This window comes from Pterocles gutturalis, unplaced genomic scaffold (assembly GCF_000699245.1).
Source record: "Pterocles gutturalis isolate BGI_N339 unplaced genomic scaffold, ASM69924v1 scaffold24677, whole genome shotgun sequence".
NCBI classification, from domain to species: domain Eukaryota; kingdom Metazoa; phylum Chordata; class Aves; order Pterocliformes; family Pteroclidae; genus Pterocles; species Pterocles gutturalis.
The window spans coordinates 32363-50196 of NW_010116369.1; the positions used below are offsets into that span (position 1 = coordinate 32363).

The window sequence follows — 17834 nt, forward strand, 5'->3', positions numbered from 1 at the left end:
GTCAAATTAAAAAAAAAAAAAAAAAAAAAAAAAAAGTAGTGCTTAAAAAGAAGATTGTAAAGAAGAATTTAGGCAGAATTTTAAAAGGGACTTTAGGGAGCATGAGGTTCAAATCTCATTTAAATTATTTTTATGTCTGGAAGAGCAACTGATGCTGAATAGTTCAGGTGTCTGTTTAAGTGACATCCATTCTGAGTTTGTCTTTTCTATATGCTCGCTACGGAAAGAAATTATCATCTCTGAATAAAATTCAGTGCTTTGTGAACAGCACTATGAAAGTAGTCACCAAAGCCTTTCTGAAGGTTTCTGCCTTGCCTTTGACTGAGAATCTTATGGAGGAGAAATTATAGCTCTTCATAGCACCTCACCAGACAAGGAGATGGCCTGTTATCAGCCAAGGGTCTCCTTGGAGTTCTTACCATCTTACCACAAATCCAATGGCTTTTTGAAACAGAGGATCACAAACCTGACCCTGAGAAAAAGATGGGAGCTTCCACCCCAAAAAGTTACCTTTGACTGAAAGCCAGGCCCGACTTTTTGGCATGCTTCCACATTTTTAAATTGAGGGAAAAATGATGGAGCCCCACTTGACAGACTCAGGGCCAAGCGGTAGCCAGGGGGTCCTGGCAAGCCTGGCTCCCACAGACCTCTGAATTTAGGCAGCTGCAGTGTTACAGTGGCTCTAGGATGCTGTCCTCTGGAGGTTTGTGCCTATTTCTAGCCATGAATAAGTTGTTCAGGTAATAAAGCTACACAAACCTGAGGCTCTGAACCCAATTAGGAGGAATACATAGATTCACTGAGAAAATGTAATTCCTGTGAGTTAAAGACAGCAGAGTTGAGAAAGACTGCATCAAGGCTTAGTCTTGCACATAAAGGATATATTTCCTTGCTCAAAGTCACTCTCGCTCAAGGGCCAATTTCATACTCATAGAGAGAGACATGGAAGTTTTATATAATTTATATAATTCAAAAGGTACACTAAGTTCTGCTCCTGAAGAATTTGTAGATTTTGCTCTTTAGGAAGAAATGTCATTTGTAAAATATCATATTGGCACGATGGCAAAAGAGGTAGCTTTGAATAACTGGTGTCATAAAATTAAAAAAATAAGGGGAAACACCCCATACCATGTTTTTATAATTGGATGAAAGAACTGTTAGTGAAAAACCAAAGTGAAGTTATTTATATTTCAAGTTATTCAACAGGACATGCTGGTTTTACTGTTTACATTTCATGCTCCTGCTTTCTACAATGCATAGAATTATCATGCTGTTTATATGAAAAATGCCCTGCTTATCAGAACACAATGAGTAAAGTGTTTGAGTTATAAAACTACATGTTGCCATATACTTATTCGACACAGAGACACAGTGCCAAAGCTTGTCATACTGTATCATGATTCTGTCATTTTTAGCCTGAGGCTGGTTGATTTTTCATGACTTAACTCTGCCTGAATGACTTGTGTTTTATGCTCTTTTTTAGCTTTAGACAATTTTAGCAGTGTACATTTGTTTTCAAAAGACTCAGGGAAAATGGTAATCTCTCCTGAATAACTAAGGGTGCTTTGAATAAGTGTTTGTGTGAAAACGCATGGTCAGTTATCAAATCTGATTGGCTGCTTTAAGGGAATGTACTTATAAAAATAATCCAAAGCAGGGTATTTTGGTATGATGTGAACATATATACAGCTTGACAGGTTTGTTTTTAAATATCCCAGTATTCAATAGGACATTTTTTTTGTCTTGCCATTTTTGTTGGTTTAGGTGATAAACTGTGTCAGAAGAGCATCCCCAAACAACATGTTTTCTGTCAAATACATGAATATTTTCAGACAAATTTCCTAAATACAGTGAATTCTGAGTTAAATATGCAGCATTTCAAACATAATATTGAGCTCTGTCTGTTACAGAATGAATTCAGCTTCTGTTTAATAATGTACAGAGTCAGGTAGATGAATTAACTAACACTCATTTATAACACACACAATTTTTAGTGCAGCCAGTCCTGGAAGTAATACCAAACCTCCTCTTTACTGACAATGACAATGATGGAAAAAATAATGTGCATGAACAAGTTGCTTGTATTTATTGAATTAGGCTCCAAACCAACACAAATATGAAAAATAATAAAAAAAGTTTTATTATGTTAAATTTGACACTAAATTTTATGTCTCAGACTTAAATGACAGTGGCTGATGTCCACCTATCTAATTCCAGGCAGAACTGGAAGATAAGCCCCTAATACCCACTTCATTCCCAGACTGCAACATAAAGTTTGTTGTACAAGTACCTAATTCATCAGCTGCTTCACAAAGCAGACAAACAATAATTGCCAGTATTTGCTCAGAAATGCAGGAACCACCTTTACTGTAATTCAGACAAAACTTTACCTCCATCCATCAAGAAATCCAGATCATTTTAGTTAAGGTCTACAACAAAGGCTATAATACTTTTCTTTAAGAACTTAGTACACTCAACAGAAAGCAGGAAATATAAATTCTGGAGTCTGGAACCCATATCCTAACCATGGCACTGAACCAGAAGGCCTGGAAAATTTGGACTAAATCAAATCTACCATTTTTGTTAAGGCTGAATGATGCACATCCAGGAATGGAATGGGCATTTGACAGAAAGACAGGAGGATGTCTCATTTCCAGTCTTTGCTTCCACTATCTGCATTTTGTACTAGACTATTCCTACAGAGACTAGAACTAGTCTCATTAAAGCAAGAGACCAAGTCTGGCTACTTGTTTTGAACAGTTTCTCTGTCATGAGAACATTCCATAATGTGGAATTTTTTTTTCTAGAAAACCTCCAGACAGATGGTTAGTTTGTGTTCAGTTTCCACCTTAACAGAACATAACACAAACTAGACTTTTCGTTTCTCCTTTGAATGTCACATTTTCCTGAGAAACTACTGATGTAAAGGGATGGGATGCTGCTGCTGTAATTAATATGTCTCTAGTGACTGCCAAGTTACTGTCTCTAAAAGACAGAGACCAATTAATATTTTAAAGTGATTTAAAGTTTGTGCACATAGTACCTGTTTTGTGGAAATCTTCATTGCTGAAATAACAGTGGGTTCCTAGGGGGGGAAAGAAAAAAAAAAAAAAAAAAAAAAAAAAAGAAGAGTTAAAATATAAAATGAGCTCTATAAATAAAAAATCTGCTAGAATGTTATTTGCCCAATATAGAAACCCTGAAATTAACCTAGACACTCCTTAGTAAGAGTGCTTCTTGTTGTCTTTCGCAGCGGAATAGTTTCTAGCTGTAAGTGAATTAGAATGCATGTATGTATCCGGTGCATCTTTGATTGCTATGTTGATTGTAGACATGTCATTTTCCATGATTATTACAGTTTCATTGTGACAACTTTCTTACTAGTTTCACATCTTGAAATTAATTTCTACACTTAACATTAAAACTATATCTAAAGAACAGCCCAAGTAATACGAAAATAATAATTGTTGTATCAAAATACATAGATACTCTATACTGAAGTTGATAACACTGAAATAAGCAACACATTTTAACCATATCAAGTTGAAAAACCCATTCCTGCAAAATTTTATTCATAAAAATAAACCTTAATCTCAAGCATAATCTTGTTGACTGCACTACACTGTTCACATACAAAGGAGTTACCCAGATTTGCAGAACACAGAACCGTAACTGACAGGATGGTTTTTGCACCCTGGAATAGCCATTATTTAATCAACCAAACGGGTCACTAGGACAGTCCCTGTTCTCCTAGATAAGTCTACTCTTAACTATACTTATCTGTAGCAAACAGATGTCAAACCAATATCCACTCTCTTACATGAGAGACTGAGGAAGTATTTAACAGAATAAGTATATTTAGATCTGATTAAAAGACTGTTACGACTTTTAGGCCCAGCTGCTTGAATTGATTTTAATCCTGAGAGTAAAAGTGGCATAATTTGGTTACAAAGTGTGCAAGTCAATTCTGTATGAACTTTATTCCACCTGAAAATCTGCTATTGATCCCACGCACCATACTTCTGGTTATGTACATTAATAAAATCCTTATTAAGCTTTTACACTTGTTTAGCTTTCAACCTGCTTATCCTGAGAGTATTTGATATGGGTCAGTGGATGTTAAGCATGTGGAGTTGCCTTTACAAATGCATTGATAGACCTTGTATTAGAAAGCATCAATTAAGTGTAACATTTGAATGAAAATTGAACTCATTAGTTTGTTTGCTCAGCTGTTCAGAGAAATATTGCACAAATGGGGATAAAAGAAGTATTTGTTATCAATGTAACAGATATGGAAGACTTTCAGTTTAATGGAATTATAAATGAAAAGCATTGTATTGAGCACATTGCAGCTTAAGCATCAAAATACATTGTTTATGATGCACGTAGACTCCTTAGTAACTAAGGAAAACACACATTTTGTTAAGGTACATGTAAAATCTATTGCAAATTCCCTATTGAAAGATCCACACCGTACGCATACAAATTCTGCTCATTCCACTGAAGTACATTAATGTCCTCTTTAAGGTTTAAATACATGCCAAAGTAGATAAATGATCTTTCAAGTAAATCAGAACACCAAAATCCTTTTGTGTGGCAAATAAATACACATGTAAAGTAAAATACCAGATTTAAATTTGCCATTAACTATTCTATTTCTGTAAAGACTTTCTGAAATACTAAAATACCAGATTTAAATTTGCTATTAACCATTCTATTTCTGTAAAGACTTTCTGAAATAAAACTTGTACTCCGTTTATTTTCTTTCTCTGATCTCTTTTAGCTTGGCACTTCTACTCGATTTAGGGAAGAGACTCATAGATTATCAACAATTGCCAAATTACCCTGCATTAATGTAATGACTTTTGCATGTATAAAAAAGAGAAAAAGCTGGGAGCCACAAATTACATGTCTCATTTTCTCCTCACAGTTTCTACTTTATTTTTCTCTTAAAAAAAGAAAAAAAAACACACTTTTGCCCTCAAAAAAAAAAACCATGGATTGCAGAAAGAGAGATACCCATTTTTGAGTGGTATCTTGCACTCCAAACAGCTATTTCTGTGCAAGACTAGTACCAGTAAAGGCAAAACTGCCCATAAGAAAAAAAAAAAAAAAGTAATACTGAAAATAATAAGATATACAAGCTCTTTTTAAATATTTTTTGTCTGTTCAGAAACCAAAGATAAAGGGATAGCAACTGAGCATGATGAGGACATGGTGGCTGGGCCCCTGGGGTAGGTTGGGAGCAGAGCCCTCATCAGCACATCTGGAGTGAGAGCACGCGCCGTGGGGCTCTCCCTGCACACAAGCATCATCTCCTCGCTGTCAGATTAACTTCATGTTCCCAGCTAGGTATCAACCCCTTGAAAGCCTGGAGCCTGTGAAACAGTGCCATAAAACTGCACTGACAAAAAGAATAACGCGGGGAATGTAAATGATTCGTTTTTGTGTACAGAACACAAGACATCCCTGGGTTCTGTCTGGAAAGTGTTTGAAAGGTTGACTCAGCCCCGGCTTGCAGGAGTGCCTGTGGGATGCCATGTTTTTTTAGGTGGCTCAGATAGGAAAAATGGAAGAGATTGATTTTCACAAAAAAAGTACTAAAGATTAGAGGGTGTTTACGGTGTCCTGAGTCAAACCATGAAAATGAGACCCTGAAGTCCCCTTTGAAAAGATAAACACTCTCTTTGTTTCTCAGATGATTAGGCATAAGAAATCTGTGCAGATCACTGTTTTTCCTGGAGTATCCCTAGTAAACACTATCCTGATAGCCTGAATAGTGTTAAGACTTGATGCAAGTATAAAATTTGTGTATGGCATATCTCTGTGGGAGAAAACAGACAGGCATTGTTCCCAGACTTGCACAGATACATATTAACTACAGCATGGAACAGCTCTAAGGCTCAGAGATACTAATTTACTTTTTAAACCACAAAACAAGAGGCCAGAATGCCTTTTCTTTTATCATTAACCTCCAGCTAGCACTGAAAGTTCCAAGGTTTATTTTGACTAGTGTCTGGGTCTCTAAATGACAAGCTAATTAGAGGGGTACGCCAGGCTATTCCTTGGCTCGACTGCAAGAAGTTTCGTTTGCAGCTGTCCACAGAGAAATCTACAACCTGACACTTGAAATTTAGCCGCACTTACCCGAAAGACTGTCATTTCTTCCAGCAAGACTTCCTCTAATTCATGCCAAGTCTCCTTAGGAATTGAAACCACTTTAAGAACTGTTCCAATATCTTGAAAAGGAAAAAAAAAAAAAAAAAAAAAAAAGTTTTCAGGTGCTTAAGATGCATACTTCAGTTTGAGAGCAGCCAGTTTCTTGTAGTATATAATTATTTCACATAAAGATTGTGAAGCTACGTATCTCTGAGCACTTGTTGTTCAAAATACTGACTGCTATTTAAAATAACCTCGCAAAACACTGAATTCCAATGAGACATTTCACTGAAGTCTTTCAGTTATCAAAATGCAACAGAGAGGATAAATACTGCTATAGTTATTAAAGAATGAAAAGGACTGAAATACTATTTAAGTGACAGTATAAAAAGACAGATGTTTCAGTCATTTAATTGAGGAAGGAAATGCACTAAATTTACCCAGGCATGTTTTATTGTCCATTTTGAATATGTTTGTCATTCTTAATATGCATGTGAAGATGCTGTCAGAAGGCTCAGTATGGATACAAAAACATCTGGACAAATGTTGCTAGAGATGAAGCTGTTAGATCTCTTAAGTACATGCGATCTTCCCCATGTCAAACAAAGTACCTAAGATGTATAAGGCCCTTAAGGCATCTGTATTTCTCTGTCTATTAGATCCTGGTCTTCGCTGAGGGGTAAAAAGCAATACAACTTGTATCTTCTGTTTAGAAATAGGTATGTGCCAGCACACATAATACTATATCCATTTACATTCTTGGAGTTTTACAGTTGGCTTTAACGTGAACACTGCCAACGCTTGAAATTCCAGAGTTACAGTCTTTGGTTTTGCGAATACAGCTGAGGCTTAAGACCATCTCTGTTTTACAGCTTCTGCATCTGTGATTTATTTGTTTGTTTCCAGGAGGAGAATCTTCAGGGAACAAGAACAGAAAAGAATCATTCCTAGGTTGGTACACCTCACTGCAGACTCTCTGAAATGGAAACACTCTGTCTGTGACTCTTCTTTTTAACCAGCTGAGTATAGTGCCCTGTAAATATATCATGGGAATAACAACTATTCCCTGAGGACTGTTCCTGCTGCACAGTCTATAGTAGTAACAGCTTAGGAAAATATTAGGCATTGAAAATGGATAAAATTCTCAGAGGAACAGAACCATAAAGGTCAACATTCTAAAAGAAAAAAAAAATTAACCATCAATTACACCAAATCAAAATATATTTTGCTTGGATATATATTTGTGTGTGTTAGTTGAAACTTTTGATCAAAAAGATGACAATCTACCGCTTCTATATTGAAAGTATGTATAAAATTGAAACAAATAGTTACACAGTTTGAAAAATTTTTATAAGGTGACTGACTTAAAAGCTATTGATTTAATGAGAAAATTCTGGTATTTCAACTTCTCTATCTGAATTTGGATTAAAATATTCTAGAAATCCTACAATATGCAGTAGAATTGAGATTTTTCACTTTTCTATCTGCTCGTCTTTAAGCATATGTTGGTTTCTAAGTACATATTTCTGGAAGTTTAGAAAGCAGTGAGTTTTTTTCCACAAAATATATACATCACTGTTTTCTTTCAATAGTCACAAATTTATAGATCCTAATCTAAAAAGAAAAAAAAAAATAACAGTTCTTTCCTAACAACAACAAAGCAAAGCACAGATTTCTTTTTATTTAGGCAGCCACATGTACAAATTAAGCTAGAAAAATATACTAGATAAGTTGTTTTGGAAGTGGTTTTCATTATGGCTACTGCTACTAATTGAACTAATTGAATATATTTAATTCAAAGAATATTGAGAACAATACAGAACAAACACAATATAAACTTTGAAACAAGAAAAAAATCCATATTTCTATAGCAGAGTAATTAATTACAATTTACATTAGTTTTATTTGTACTTTAGTGGATGAGTTCATTTCCTTAATTATCCTGATAATTTGATGACTGTGGTTTTAAGGAAAATACATTGTATAGATGAAAAAAAGAGAACTCTGATCTAATAAATATAACAGCGTAGCAATGTGCTATGACTGTATTCTGTGCTGGACTATGACTGTCCTCAGTCACGATCCATCAAATGTCATATTCTAGAAATAAAGGGGGATTTTTGATAAAACAGCACAAGGGAAACTGTGGGGCCTTAGTGGGCACTGAGCAGACATGAGCTCCCCACATAATGCTGTTTCAAAAGAAGGTCTGACTTTTAAGTGGATCCTGCAACAATTACAGTCGCTTGATGCTTGAGAAAGCCTCTGAGGTCAAAGATACACTGGGTTAATCACTACGGCGACTCTGGTCAGGCCACAGGTACCAAAGTGGGGCTTTATCTCAGTTCTAGATCAAGTTTTATAGAGTAGTATTTCAAACAATTTCACACAAATGGAATCAGGCTTCTCCTTTAGGATCAATAGGCTCTGCTCAGTAAGATAAGATTACTGTTATTAATTTGCTTTACTGACAGATGTACCTTGACTGTGCCAAATGATCCCAAACATCAGACGCTCAGGATATGCATTAAGTGCATATCTTAAATCCTGTTTTTTTTTTCTGATATAATTTCAAGCATGCCAATATGATTTCATTTCCATTGTGAAACACACTGGTACAATCACGGTGGGAAAGAAACTGCTCAGCTAAAGATTTCACCCACAGGAAAGGAAAATGTGAGCACACTGGATGGCTATTAATTAAGTTGTATTCAATTATCAACAGTTATACAATGAAAAGGAAAAAAAAAAGTATTTCTTCAACATATTGAAGTTCAGCAGCATGTGGGAATTATGGAGATTGCTGCAAAAGCAATGGGAAAATACAGACAAATGTATCTAATCTGATGGGGCAGACCTGCGCAGAAAAACCCAGCCATACCCCAGAGAGCTTAATTCTGGCTTTGTCATAAATTCAGATCATCCAGTGGAAAACTGGACTGTGACCAGAGTCCCTAATCTGCTCCCCAGCTTGTTCTTTGCTTGGGGAAGATGTAATACGTGCTGATTATGTATCTGTTTCTGGTTCTTTGACTTTGACCAGGCAGCTCAGTGCAGCTTTCTGGCAGAGAGCAGGCAGGGCCTCAGTTCTGCCTCCTTTCCTTCCCCCCTGCATAGAAGATGCCCTTTCCTCTTTCTGAAAACCACAATAATGACAGTGAGCTCAGAAGAGCACCTTTTGTGCCCCAGGTCCAAGCACAGGTGTAACTCCTGTTCTTGTCCCATGAGGGTATAACCTGCTCCTGGAAAAAGAATAGTTTCTATGGACACAAATAATATTTCAAGAAATAATAACACTCTGCCCTTACAAAGCTGCATTTTTAGTGCTGAAATCTCTTTTGGCAAGCGCAAGTAATAATCTTTCAATACTTTTCTTGCAGTTCTTAGGAACAAATATCAGCAATCTTGGATGGGATCCAGAGCACTTACCACACATCTGAATATTGGTGGTTTAGAGAATTAAGAGAGCACCTCAATTCCCAACTGAATTGTAAGAGCTAGATACCACTGAGGCTCCTTCAGAGGGAGACCTTGCCTGACTAATTTACATAAGAAGCACTATATGTAAAGATAACTATCTAAAAGCTATAGCTCAGGTTTAAGCAAGCCTTCCTGTACTGTACAGAAACAGACAGGAATTTCTGCATAACTATTCATCTTACTCTAATAGAGGTCTTGAAGAAAGTACAATGAATCTCTCTCTGGAAGTACTTATCATTCATTTTCACTTGCAGCAGCCAAGGCATCTTTCTTAGACTGAATGCCACACTTTGGTGAGATAAATGCCACCTCTTATGCTCAAGATGTAGACATAAATCAGCTCCTTATGTTTGTTCAGCATCATACTCTGGATGCTGAAGGGCTTGTTCCCTCACATCACAGTCAAGGGGAGTATTGCCATTAATTTTTTTTAGGGCTGAATCAGGTCATAGAAGACCTGTTGAAAGGCACAAAACACTGCCAAGTGTAGATGGCATTGAAATCTCTAATGTGTGATGGAAAATATATGTGTTGTGTAAAATCATATGAAACTACTTTTCAGTGTTTTATACAAGAACATATTGTAGCACTGTAGCACGGATATCTAATAACTCAGTTCACAGCTTTAAAGAGCTGGAATACTTTCTGCAGAGCTGCATTTCCTGCAGTAAATGTTCTGAATTGCTATGCATGCACTGTGTTTGGTACACAAAGCTTCATCAGCTCTCAGTTTACTCATAATATATTTCAGGCATCAACATGAAAGAGACCTTAAGATTTATTGCTTTGGAAATCTGACCTCAGGTCTAGAGTACCAGAGCTGCACTTAAACCAAGTCAAAAATCAGACTGTTATAAGACAGGCAGACAGACAGATATTTTTTGGTTCAAAATTGGAAAGAAAAAGGGGGGGTTTGGTTTGATTTGTTCTGACTTCATGATGCCAATGTCTGATTATTAACAACTATGTTCAATAGAAGTTTTAAATATTTTTATTCAACATAAGTGAAACGACAGCCAACTAATGAATAAAGGTGAAGGAGCAGATCTACAAACTGCATCAGCATAGTTCTGAAGACACTGAACTTAGGTAAATACATATGAGCTAATTTCTGGTCACTGTTATTTCTCATTATTAACTTTCTGGAAAAAAAAATCTCTTTTCTGAGTGCGTATTTCCACTTTTATAAAGTGTTCAAGTTGTATGATTCCACAAATGCTTTGGAAATGGTATCACATTTCTGTTTGAACAAGAACACTTCTTAAAATGCGTGTGCCAGATATCTTCATGTTAAGTAAAACGATGCACTCTTCTGGCTAAAGAGCTGGGCATCGTACCTGAAATACTTGAAAGGCACACAAGACATTTCCCATACCTGGATACCTGCCTTATTCATGTTAATACATCTTATGCTGCGCTTCAAAATGAGTACCTCAAAACTGGCATTTTAATACTAAATTATAATTAATAAGGCAAGATATTTCTAATAAAATTCCCTAATAACAGTAGTTGAAAAGAGAGCGGTTTGATCTTAATCCAGTTGGCAAAGCTCCTAAAGAAATAAGCTATGCAGGCCATGGCCTGAACCTGTAACAGTGAATGTGTGTAACAAAGACCTCCCCACACGCACAGGCTGGAGTCTTGCCTCAAATATTCACAGGTATACACTGGAACATAAATCAGTGTTTTGTCTTTCAGACGATGAAATTTTATCTGATCTAGGACTCCATAACGCCTGGAGGAGCACACAGTGTCTCACCTGTGCCAATGAACATCACATCGTATTGGCCATCTTCTGCGTCTACTCGATCTACCACTATCTGTGTGAACTGGTAATCCACGTCTGTTTTGATCATGATTGGACGGTTGTTGATGGGGAATACCGGGTTGTACATGGCTGGATGACTTCTTGCAAATGTTATAACTTCATCAGGAAGGTCCTTGGTGGAATCAAAGCCTCCAAATGTTTTACTGGGACACTGGAAATAAAAAATAAAATGTTTTACATTGTATTATTGATCACTACTAACATATTAGAAATCCATTTAATTACAATCATCCCAACTACGGCAGTCTATAATTAAATATGACAGGGGATCTAACTGTTTCATGACAGACAGCAAAAATCACTAAACATCTCTATTATTTTTTTCATTTTGGATTTAAATCAATATGGTTAACAGAACGTAAATGATCCTCACACATCATTTTTCTTACTACTATGCAGTGCAAAAAGATTTTCAGTCATTTATTGTTTAGTAATCTTTGATCGCCAGAAGGAAGAAATCTTGAATTATCTGAAGTCACTCAATATGAGAGAAGCAATTTCAGGATTTGGTTATGTATGCAACAGAAAATTAATCAACTATGCCACCATTTTAGTTGCAAAGTATTGTCTTCAGAAGTTGACCGGAAATCAATTCCTCTCTGAGGAACCAAATCCTTAAACACTGGGACAATTCCCCTCTTCTACTGACTTTTCAAACTCCTGCTTGTCTCAACAAGCCTATGCCATCCATGTAGTCTGGATAACATGGATCTTGTTACACTAAATCAAATCAAATGACTCATGTCCCAAATGTGTCTCTTAGCTCTCCATTTATTCTAAAGAAAGCCTCTGTGAGTGTTGCTGCTCATACTGTCAATGTGAACAGTCAGGTGAGATGACTCTCACTAAAGAACTGACATGAGTCCTCCCTGCTGTGTACTGCACAGTAAAGGAAAAGTTGGTGTCCCCTTGGGATTAAGCTCATCTCCATGAAGTAACACAGGAAAGAGTCCCTTTGGCCCCTTATACAGCCATGGGTGGGACACATCCATGAAAAGCAGAGAATTCTCTGCTCACGCTCTCCCAATGTGAGTAAAATGTAGAGGCTGAGAAGGGAAGGAAAGCAAAGACCATGGCTTTGGTTTTCACATAAATATCCCTCCACTTTCACCTAGCTCATGTCCCCAAGGAGAGATATGAGGACTGTGACCTCTAACGACCACTATTTGCCCTTGTGTCTTCTGTAGAATTCGTAATTATTTTATGAACAATTAGAGGTTACTTTAAAGTAAGTATTAGCAGTGCGTTAGTAATGTTGAATGGATGAAGAAAATTAACCACAATGGCATTAAAACACCAGGCCAAAGATACTCAGCAAAGAACTTGGTGTTCTTCACTCCTAATCTGTTCAGAGACGGATATTTAAGACATATAAAACTCTGAAACCCAGCTGACAATTACTATTTACAGCATTTGAACTTGAAATATAAACAGCTGGTGTTAAAATGCCCGAGATAATTTGCCCTTTATATCCACGTATAGAATATCTTCCAATTAACTTAAAAACCTAGAGGACAACATCTTATTAGCCAAGAATCCAAACCCTGCAGCACGCTCAGTCGATGAAATCAATTGTCTTTGCTATCACCTTGATCCAAATTATTAATAATTCATCAGAAATGAAATTAAAAAAATCAATGTTGTCAAAAGCAGTAGTTGTTATACTCAGCAAAGGGATGGTTCCAGCATGGACATATAAAGTGTAAATTGTCCCTTTTTGGCATATTTGTTAGTAAGCAAATTCCTGCACTCTGTTCCATTATAAAGAATGGAAGGGAGGAAGGGAGGGAGGAAGGACATTTGATTAATGCATGTGGAGCAGACTAAGCAAAAAGCAAGTATCTTGTGTCAACATTTTTCAGTCTTTCACTATTATATGTTCTTTCTCTCTTGTACAGAAATATTACAAAGAGAAAATCAGGGTTTTTACAATCATTGGCTAAACCATTGTCTGTCTCAAAATCATGTTTAAAATTCTACACTTCTGTTTTAAGTTTGCTTTACACTTGATTAATATTCTAATTGCTGCTCAATACTAATTACTCAGATTAATTAAATAATTATTAATTAGATAATATTTATAAAGTGCTTTAAGTATAAAAATCACTACACAAGAACTAAGTCTTGTTAATTGCAGCTGGGTAAACACTGAGAAAAAATCATTAAATGAATATTAATTTCAATTTTAAGTAAATGAATTTCAGCTGTGTTTCTATTGCTTGAATATTTACTTTCTGGCTCATTTTGTAACAAAGGACTGTACTCGCAGCAATGTTGACCAAGATATATTTCATACAGAAAAAACATGAAACTAGAATTAGTTTCATAATTCTGTGTGTTTAAATGAGACTTGCAGTTCTGAGAGCCAGATTACTGCTTGGATACCCTGCTTTTATGGGAATAAACAAATGACAGTAACTTTGTGTCTTTATATCTAAAGTGAACTACCTGGAGTAGTCCATGGCTTACATTCATCCCACCCCACTTTAGGCAAACGACTTAGATGAAATAAAACTCTCTTTGTTATAACTCCATCCCTTGTCAATGGAGTGAAAATGGGCACCATTTCAAAATGGGTGAGATTTAGCCCATCCATAGTCCAAACTGCTTGCACAGGAATCTCAACACATATAAAGTCTGAGTTGTTCTGAGGAGGAAAGTCCTGTCATGTTTACTTATGTTGTGGTCACAAAACCAGGATACACAACAAAGACATTATCCTTTATATTAGTGGGCCTAGGTCAAGCTAATTGGCAAGGTGCTTCATCAGAGCTCATGTTTATACACTTGATCAATCCCACTGATATCAAGGAAATAGAAAGGTTTCAGGTGTCAAAAGATAGGCATGAATACAAATGTCCTAAAAAAGTTTGGAGAAATGAGCTTGATTCAAGCAGATTCAAGGTTGTATTCAAGCAGAGTCAAGGAACTCCTGCATTTATCATCCACTTCCAGTTGCTGGTCCCCAGTAAGCTATGTGAGGGGTTCTGATCAGTCAGGAGGAGGTAACTAGGCTATCGCCTAACTGGCCTATTGGGAAATCCAGCAGAATAAATCAATAGCCGCATTCTGGTAGGAACAAAAAGTGTTTTGATCATAACTGAAGATAGACTCCTGGTACCATGAAGCAGAGAAAACTCAAGCTCTGATAGCTGAATTCACAGAAAGTCAGATATGAATTCAGGATGAGGTGCTTCATTCAAGATGAGGTATATACAAAAATCCTCCCTCCTATCCCAAATATTGTTAAAAGGTAAAAAAAAAAAAAAAAAAAAAAAAAAAAAAAAAAAAAAAAAAAAAAAAAATAAAAAATTATATAGATCTTAAAGGAAAAACCCTGGCAAGTTCTTTGTTAAATGTGAAGCTGATGTAGAATTGTTTACAAAGTTTTCTGACTTTTCAAAGGAACTATTAACTTTCCTTTTTCTTTACTCATACTGGGCAAGTCACCAGATGCTCAAGAAGTTTACTGGCACCTCACCTAGTAAATTCCTCAGATAATTTGGCACTAACTGCAGTGAGATCTGGAACTGAATCACTGTAAGAAGCTCAGGTTGTGTTTCTCTCTTCCCTTTCCCTGTTTCTTGGAAAAGGAAGCCACAAGTCTGACATCTAAAGGAACTTCAAAAACCTTCTTTATTCTCAACAGGTCTTCAAAGTCATTGAAAATATATCCAATTTTATCACTTAGGAACAAAAACCTTCTTTTGAGCCAGAAATTACTCTCATTCTAAAATTCAGATTTCTACTGATACAATAGGATGATTTTAGCAACTATAAGGGGAAAAAAAAAATCTTTTTTGAAGTGGTAGACACCAGGATCAAAGTCACTGGCAGTGGGCTAGGAGGAAATGATGGCCTCAGCCACTGTTTAATTAACATCATCTACAGTGGCATGGCCTCTTGCACTACACGATGAGACTGCAGGGCTATGGAGAATTGTCTAATTGGGATCACATTTGCCCTTAGGCAATAAAAATGTTTACAATGAATTATGAACATCTTTGAACTTTCTTTGTGAATCTTAGTATATATAAGTTACAGTGAAATTGAAAGAGTAAAGCCCAGTCTATGAGGGTAGCCAGAAAAACAAAGTATATGTAACGGAACTGTATTTACCTACTTTGGCAAAAGATCTGGTGGCTTAGGTCACTTAGTCACGTAGGGGCTGGATTCAGGTCCCTGCTTTTCTGTTTATTCTCAGGAATTTGATCAAGTTCTCCTTCTCCCATAGAGACCTCAGTTCAAGAGCCTCAGACGAGTCTCAGAACAACCCACAGGCTCTGGGGCAGGCAGAGCTGTGCTGCCAGTCTCTAGGGCAAATATTTGAGTCGTGCATTCAGAATAGAGCTGCGTCCGATCTCTGCCCAGGAATAAATGTAACACAGCCACTGTGCAGTAGTCAGATCTTTATCTCATTATATTTCCATGACAGAAACATGTAACATCCTTCTTTGTCTGTAGTTTTACATAATATGTAATATTGGTTTTTGTTTAGAAAGGTTAATCGATACTGGAATCAAAAAGGAATATAAGTAAACAGAATAAAGAACACTAACTTACTAAGTCTGACAGATTGAAAAGAAGATGATATTAGCTATGAAAGGAATACCAAAAATATCTACTCATTCACATTTTCCACAGGGATGTAAAACAATACAACTTCAAAAAAACCCCTCTGACATATCAGCATTAACTATAATAATTAAAAAAAAAAAAAAAAGTTCAGCATCAAATGAGAAATGAAACCTCTCCTATGCTGCAGAGCTTGTATTTTAACTCTGGAAAAAATTAGGAATCCCTTTAGCAGTCGTAGTGAGGGAGCGAGGAGTGCTGAGGAATCTGGCTGTCAGGCAGCCACTGTTTTCTTTTACTTAGGAAGTCATTTTCATTAGGCTGAGCACAGATATTGTCTAACTGTTGAAGATCAGCTGAAAGTTCAGGTTTGAAAGAACAATTTCAAATGTACCAGTCAAAAGTAGAAAATCTGATGATTTAAAAGAAAGGTTCAAAGCTATTCCTGGTTTTTTTTGCATTATATTTAAGACTTTCAAAAGAATATCACAGACAGGTGTATTATTTACATTTATGTTTATTTTTATATGTATACTTGTGTGCATACATATTTAGTCTTCAGCAATGATATTTCAGAACTTAAAAGGGGCCAAGCTGATTTATACTAGCTAAGGGGGTACCTCAACATGTACAATTAATGCTTTTTTTCATAAATGTCCCATTGTCTTTGACAACTGTTAATTTCAGAGGCAGTCAAATATTTATAGAATGTGATAACATCAGTTGGGAGTTGTAAATATGAATGTCTTATATACACTGATATTTTAGTCATTCATGAACTAGAAACAGAGAAACAGGTAGAAGCATAGATTTTTAAAAATCCCAGTGGAAGTTAGAAATTATTATAGTCCCTCTATCATCCATTGCAGACATATCTGTCTTACTGTACTAGATTCAATGTTGAGAACAATTGAGATTTTCCTAACAACCAGACAGATGCTCTGTTTTTTGTTCATTCTCACTAAGAATGGCTCACTCAATATTTGGAACAAAGACAAATTCCAAGGAAAGGATAATGCAACATAATTTATTAAACATTTGACTTTCAGTAAAATTCTCCAGCCATTGCTCAAACTTCTGCTGAAGTTGTTAACATGAATGCCAAAATTAAAATCCAAAGGAAGTTGCTATTACAGCTTCATACTTCACAAGAAAATCAGTACATTTTGGACCTGGAGGAATTGTTATCTTTCCCTTCTGCCACCCTATCCAATCCATTATCTTTTTCAGTTTCTTTCCTCGATCTCAGCTCAAGGACCATGTAATGCATTAAAATATTTTCCATAGTTTTCCCTTTTTAGATTACTACATTCCTTAGGGTACTTACAGTTCCTGGCCGTGGATATGGCACCCGTCCTTGGTAGGGAACCCACTGGTAGTTTGGGCCATCTCGGTGGGCATAGGGACCAAGAAATACCCTCCTCACATCAGTCATGCTGTACATACACACTGCTGACCCCTTGAAGATATTACTAAAAACGAGGGGAAAAGAAATCAAATCAGGTTTTTAAATTATCAGTCAGTTTAATCACGTGGAAGAGCTATGGGAACAGCAGCTTGTTGCTTTCTAATTTATTGCATGTGCTGATTATCAAAACTCTGACAAGCTCTCAGAGCAATCCTAACTCACCTCCTGTGAAAGTTCAGCATAACCGATATGATCTCTCAGACATTTTCCTAAGCAGATGGCTGCTATTCCACTATTAAAAACATATTGTCCCCAGAAGGCCAAAGCCCAAATTTGAGTAAAATTCAACGGGGCTGTCCCTAGAGGACTATTCAATTCTTCCCT

At 36.3% G+C, this 17834-nt stretch overlaps 1 protein-coding gene across 1 annotated transcript in view; it reads right to left on the reverse strand.

The window, feature by feature from the left end:
• The window catches only part of SEMA3A (sema domain, immunoglobulin domain (Ig), short basic domain, secreted, (semaphorin) 3A), a 58033-nt gene that overhangs the window by 15002 nt on the left and 25197 nt on the right, over positions 1–17834 (reverse strand). The window contains exons 5-8 of the mRNA XM_010075494.1: positions 17370–17514; positions 11399–11618; positions 6148–6239; positions 3044–3085 (exon numbers count right to left, since the gene is read on the reverse strand). Of these exons, the coding sequence (XP_010073796.1) occupies positions 3044–3085; positions 6148–6239; positions 11399–11618; positions 17370–17514 (499 nt within the window). The remainder of the gene's footprint in view (positions 1–3043; positions 3086–6147; positions 6240–11398; positions 11619–17369; positions 17515–17834) is intronic.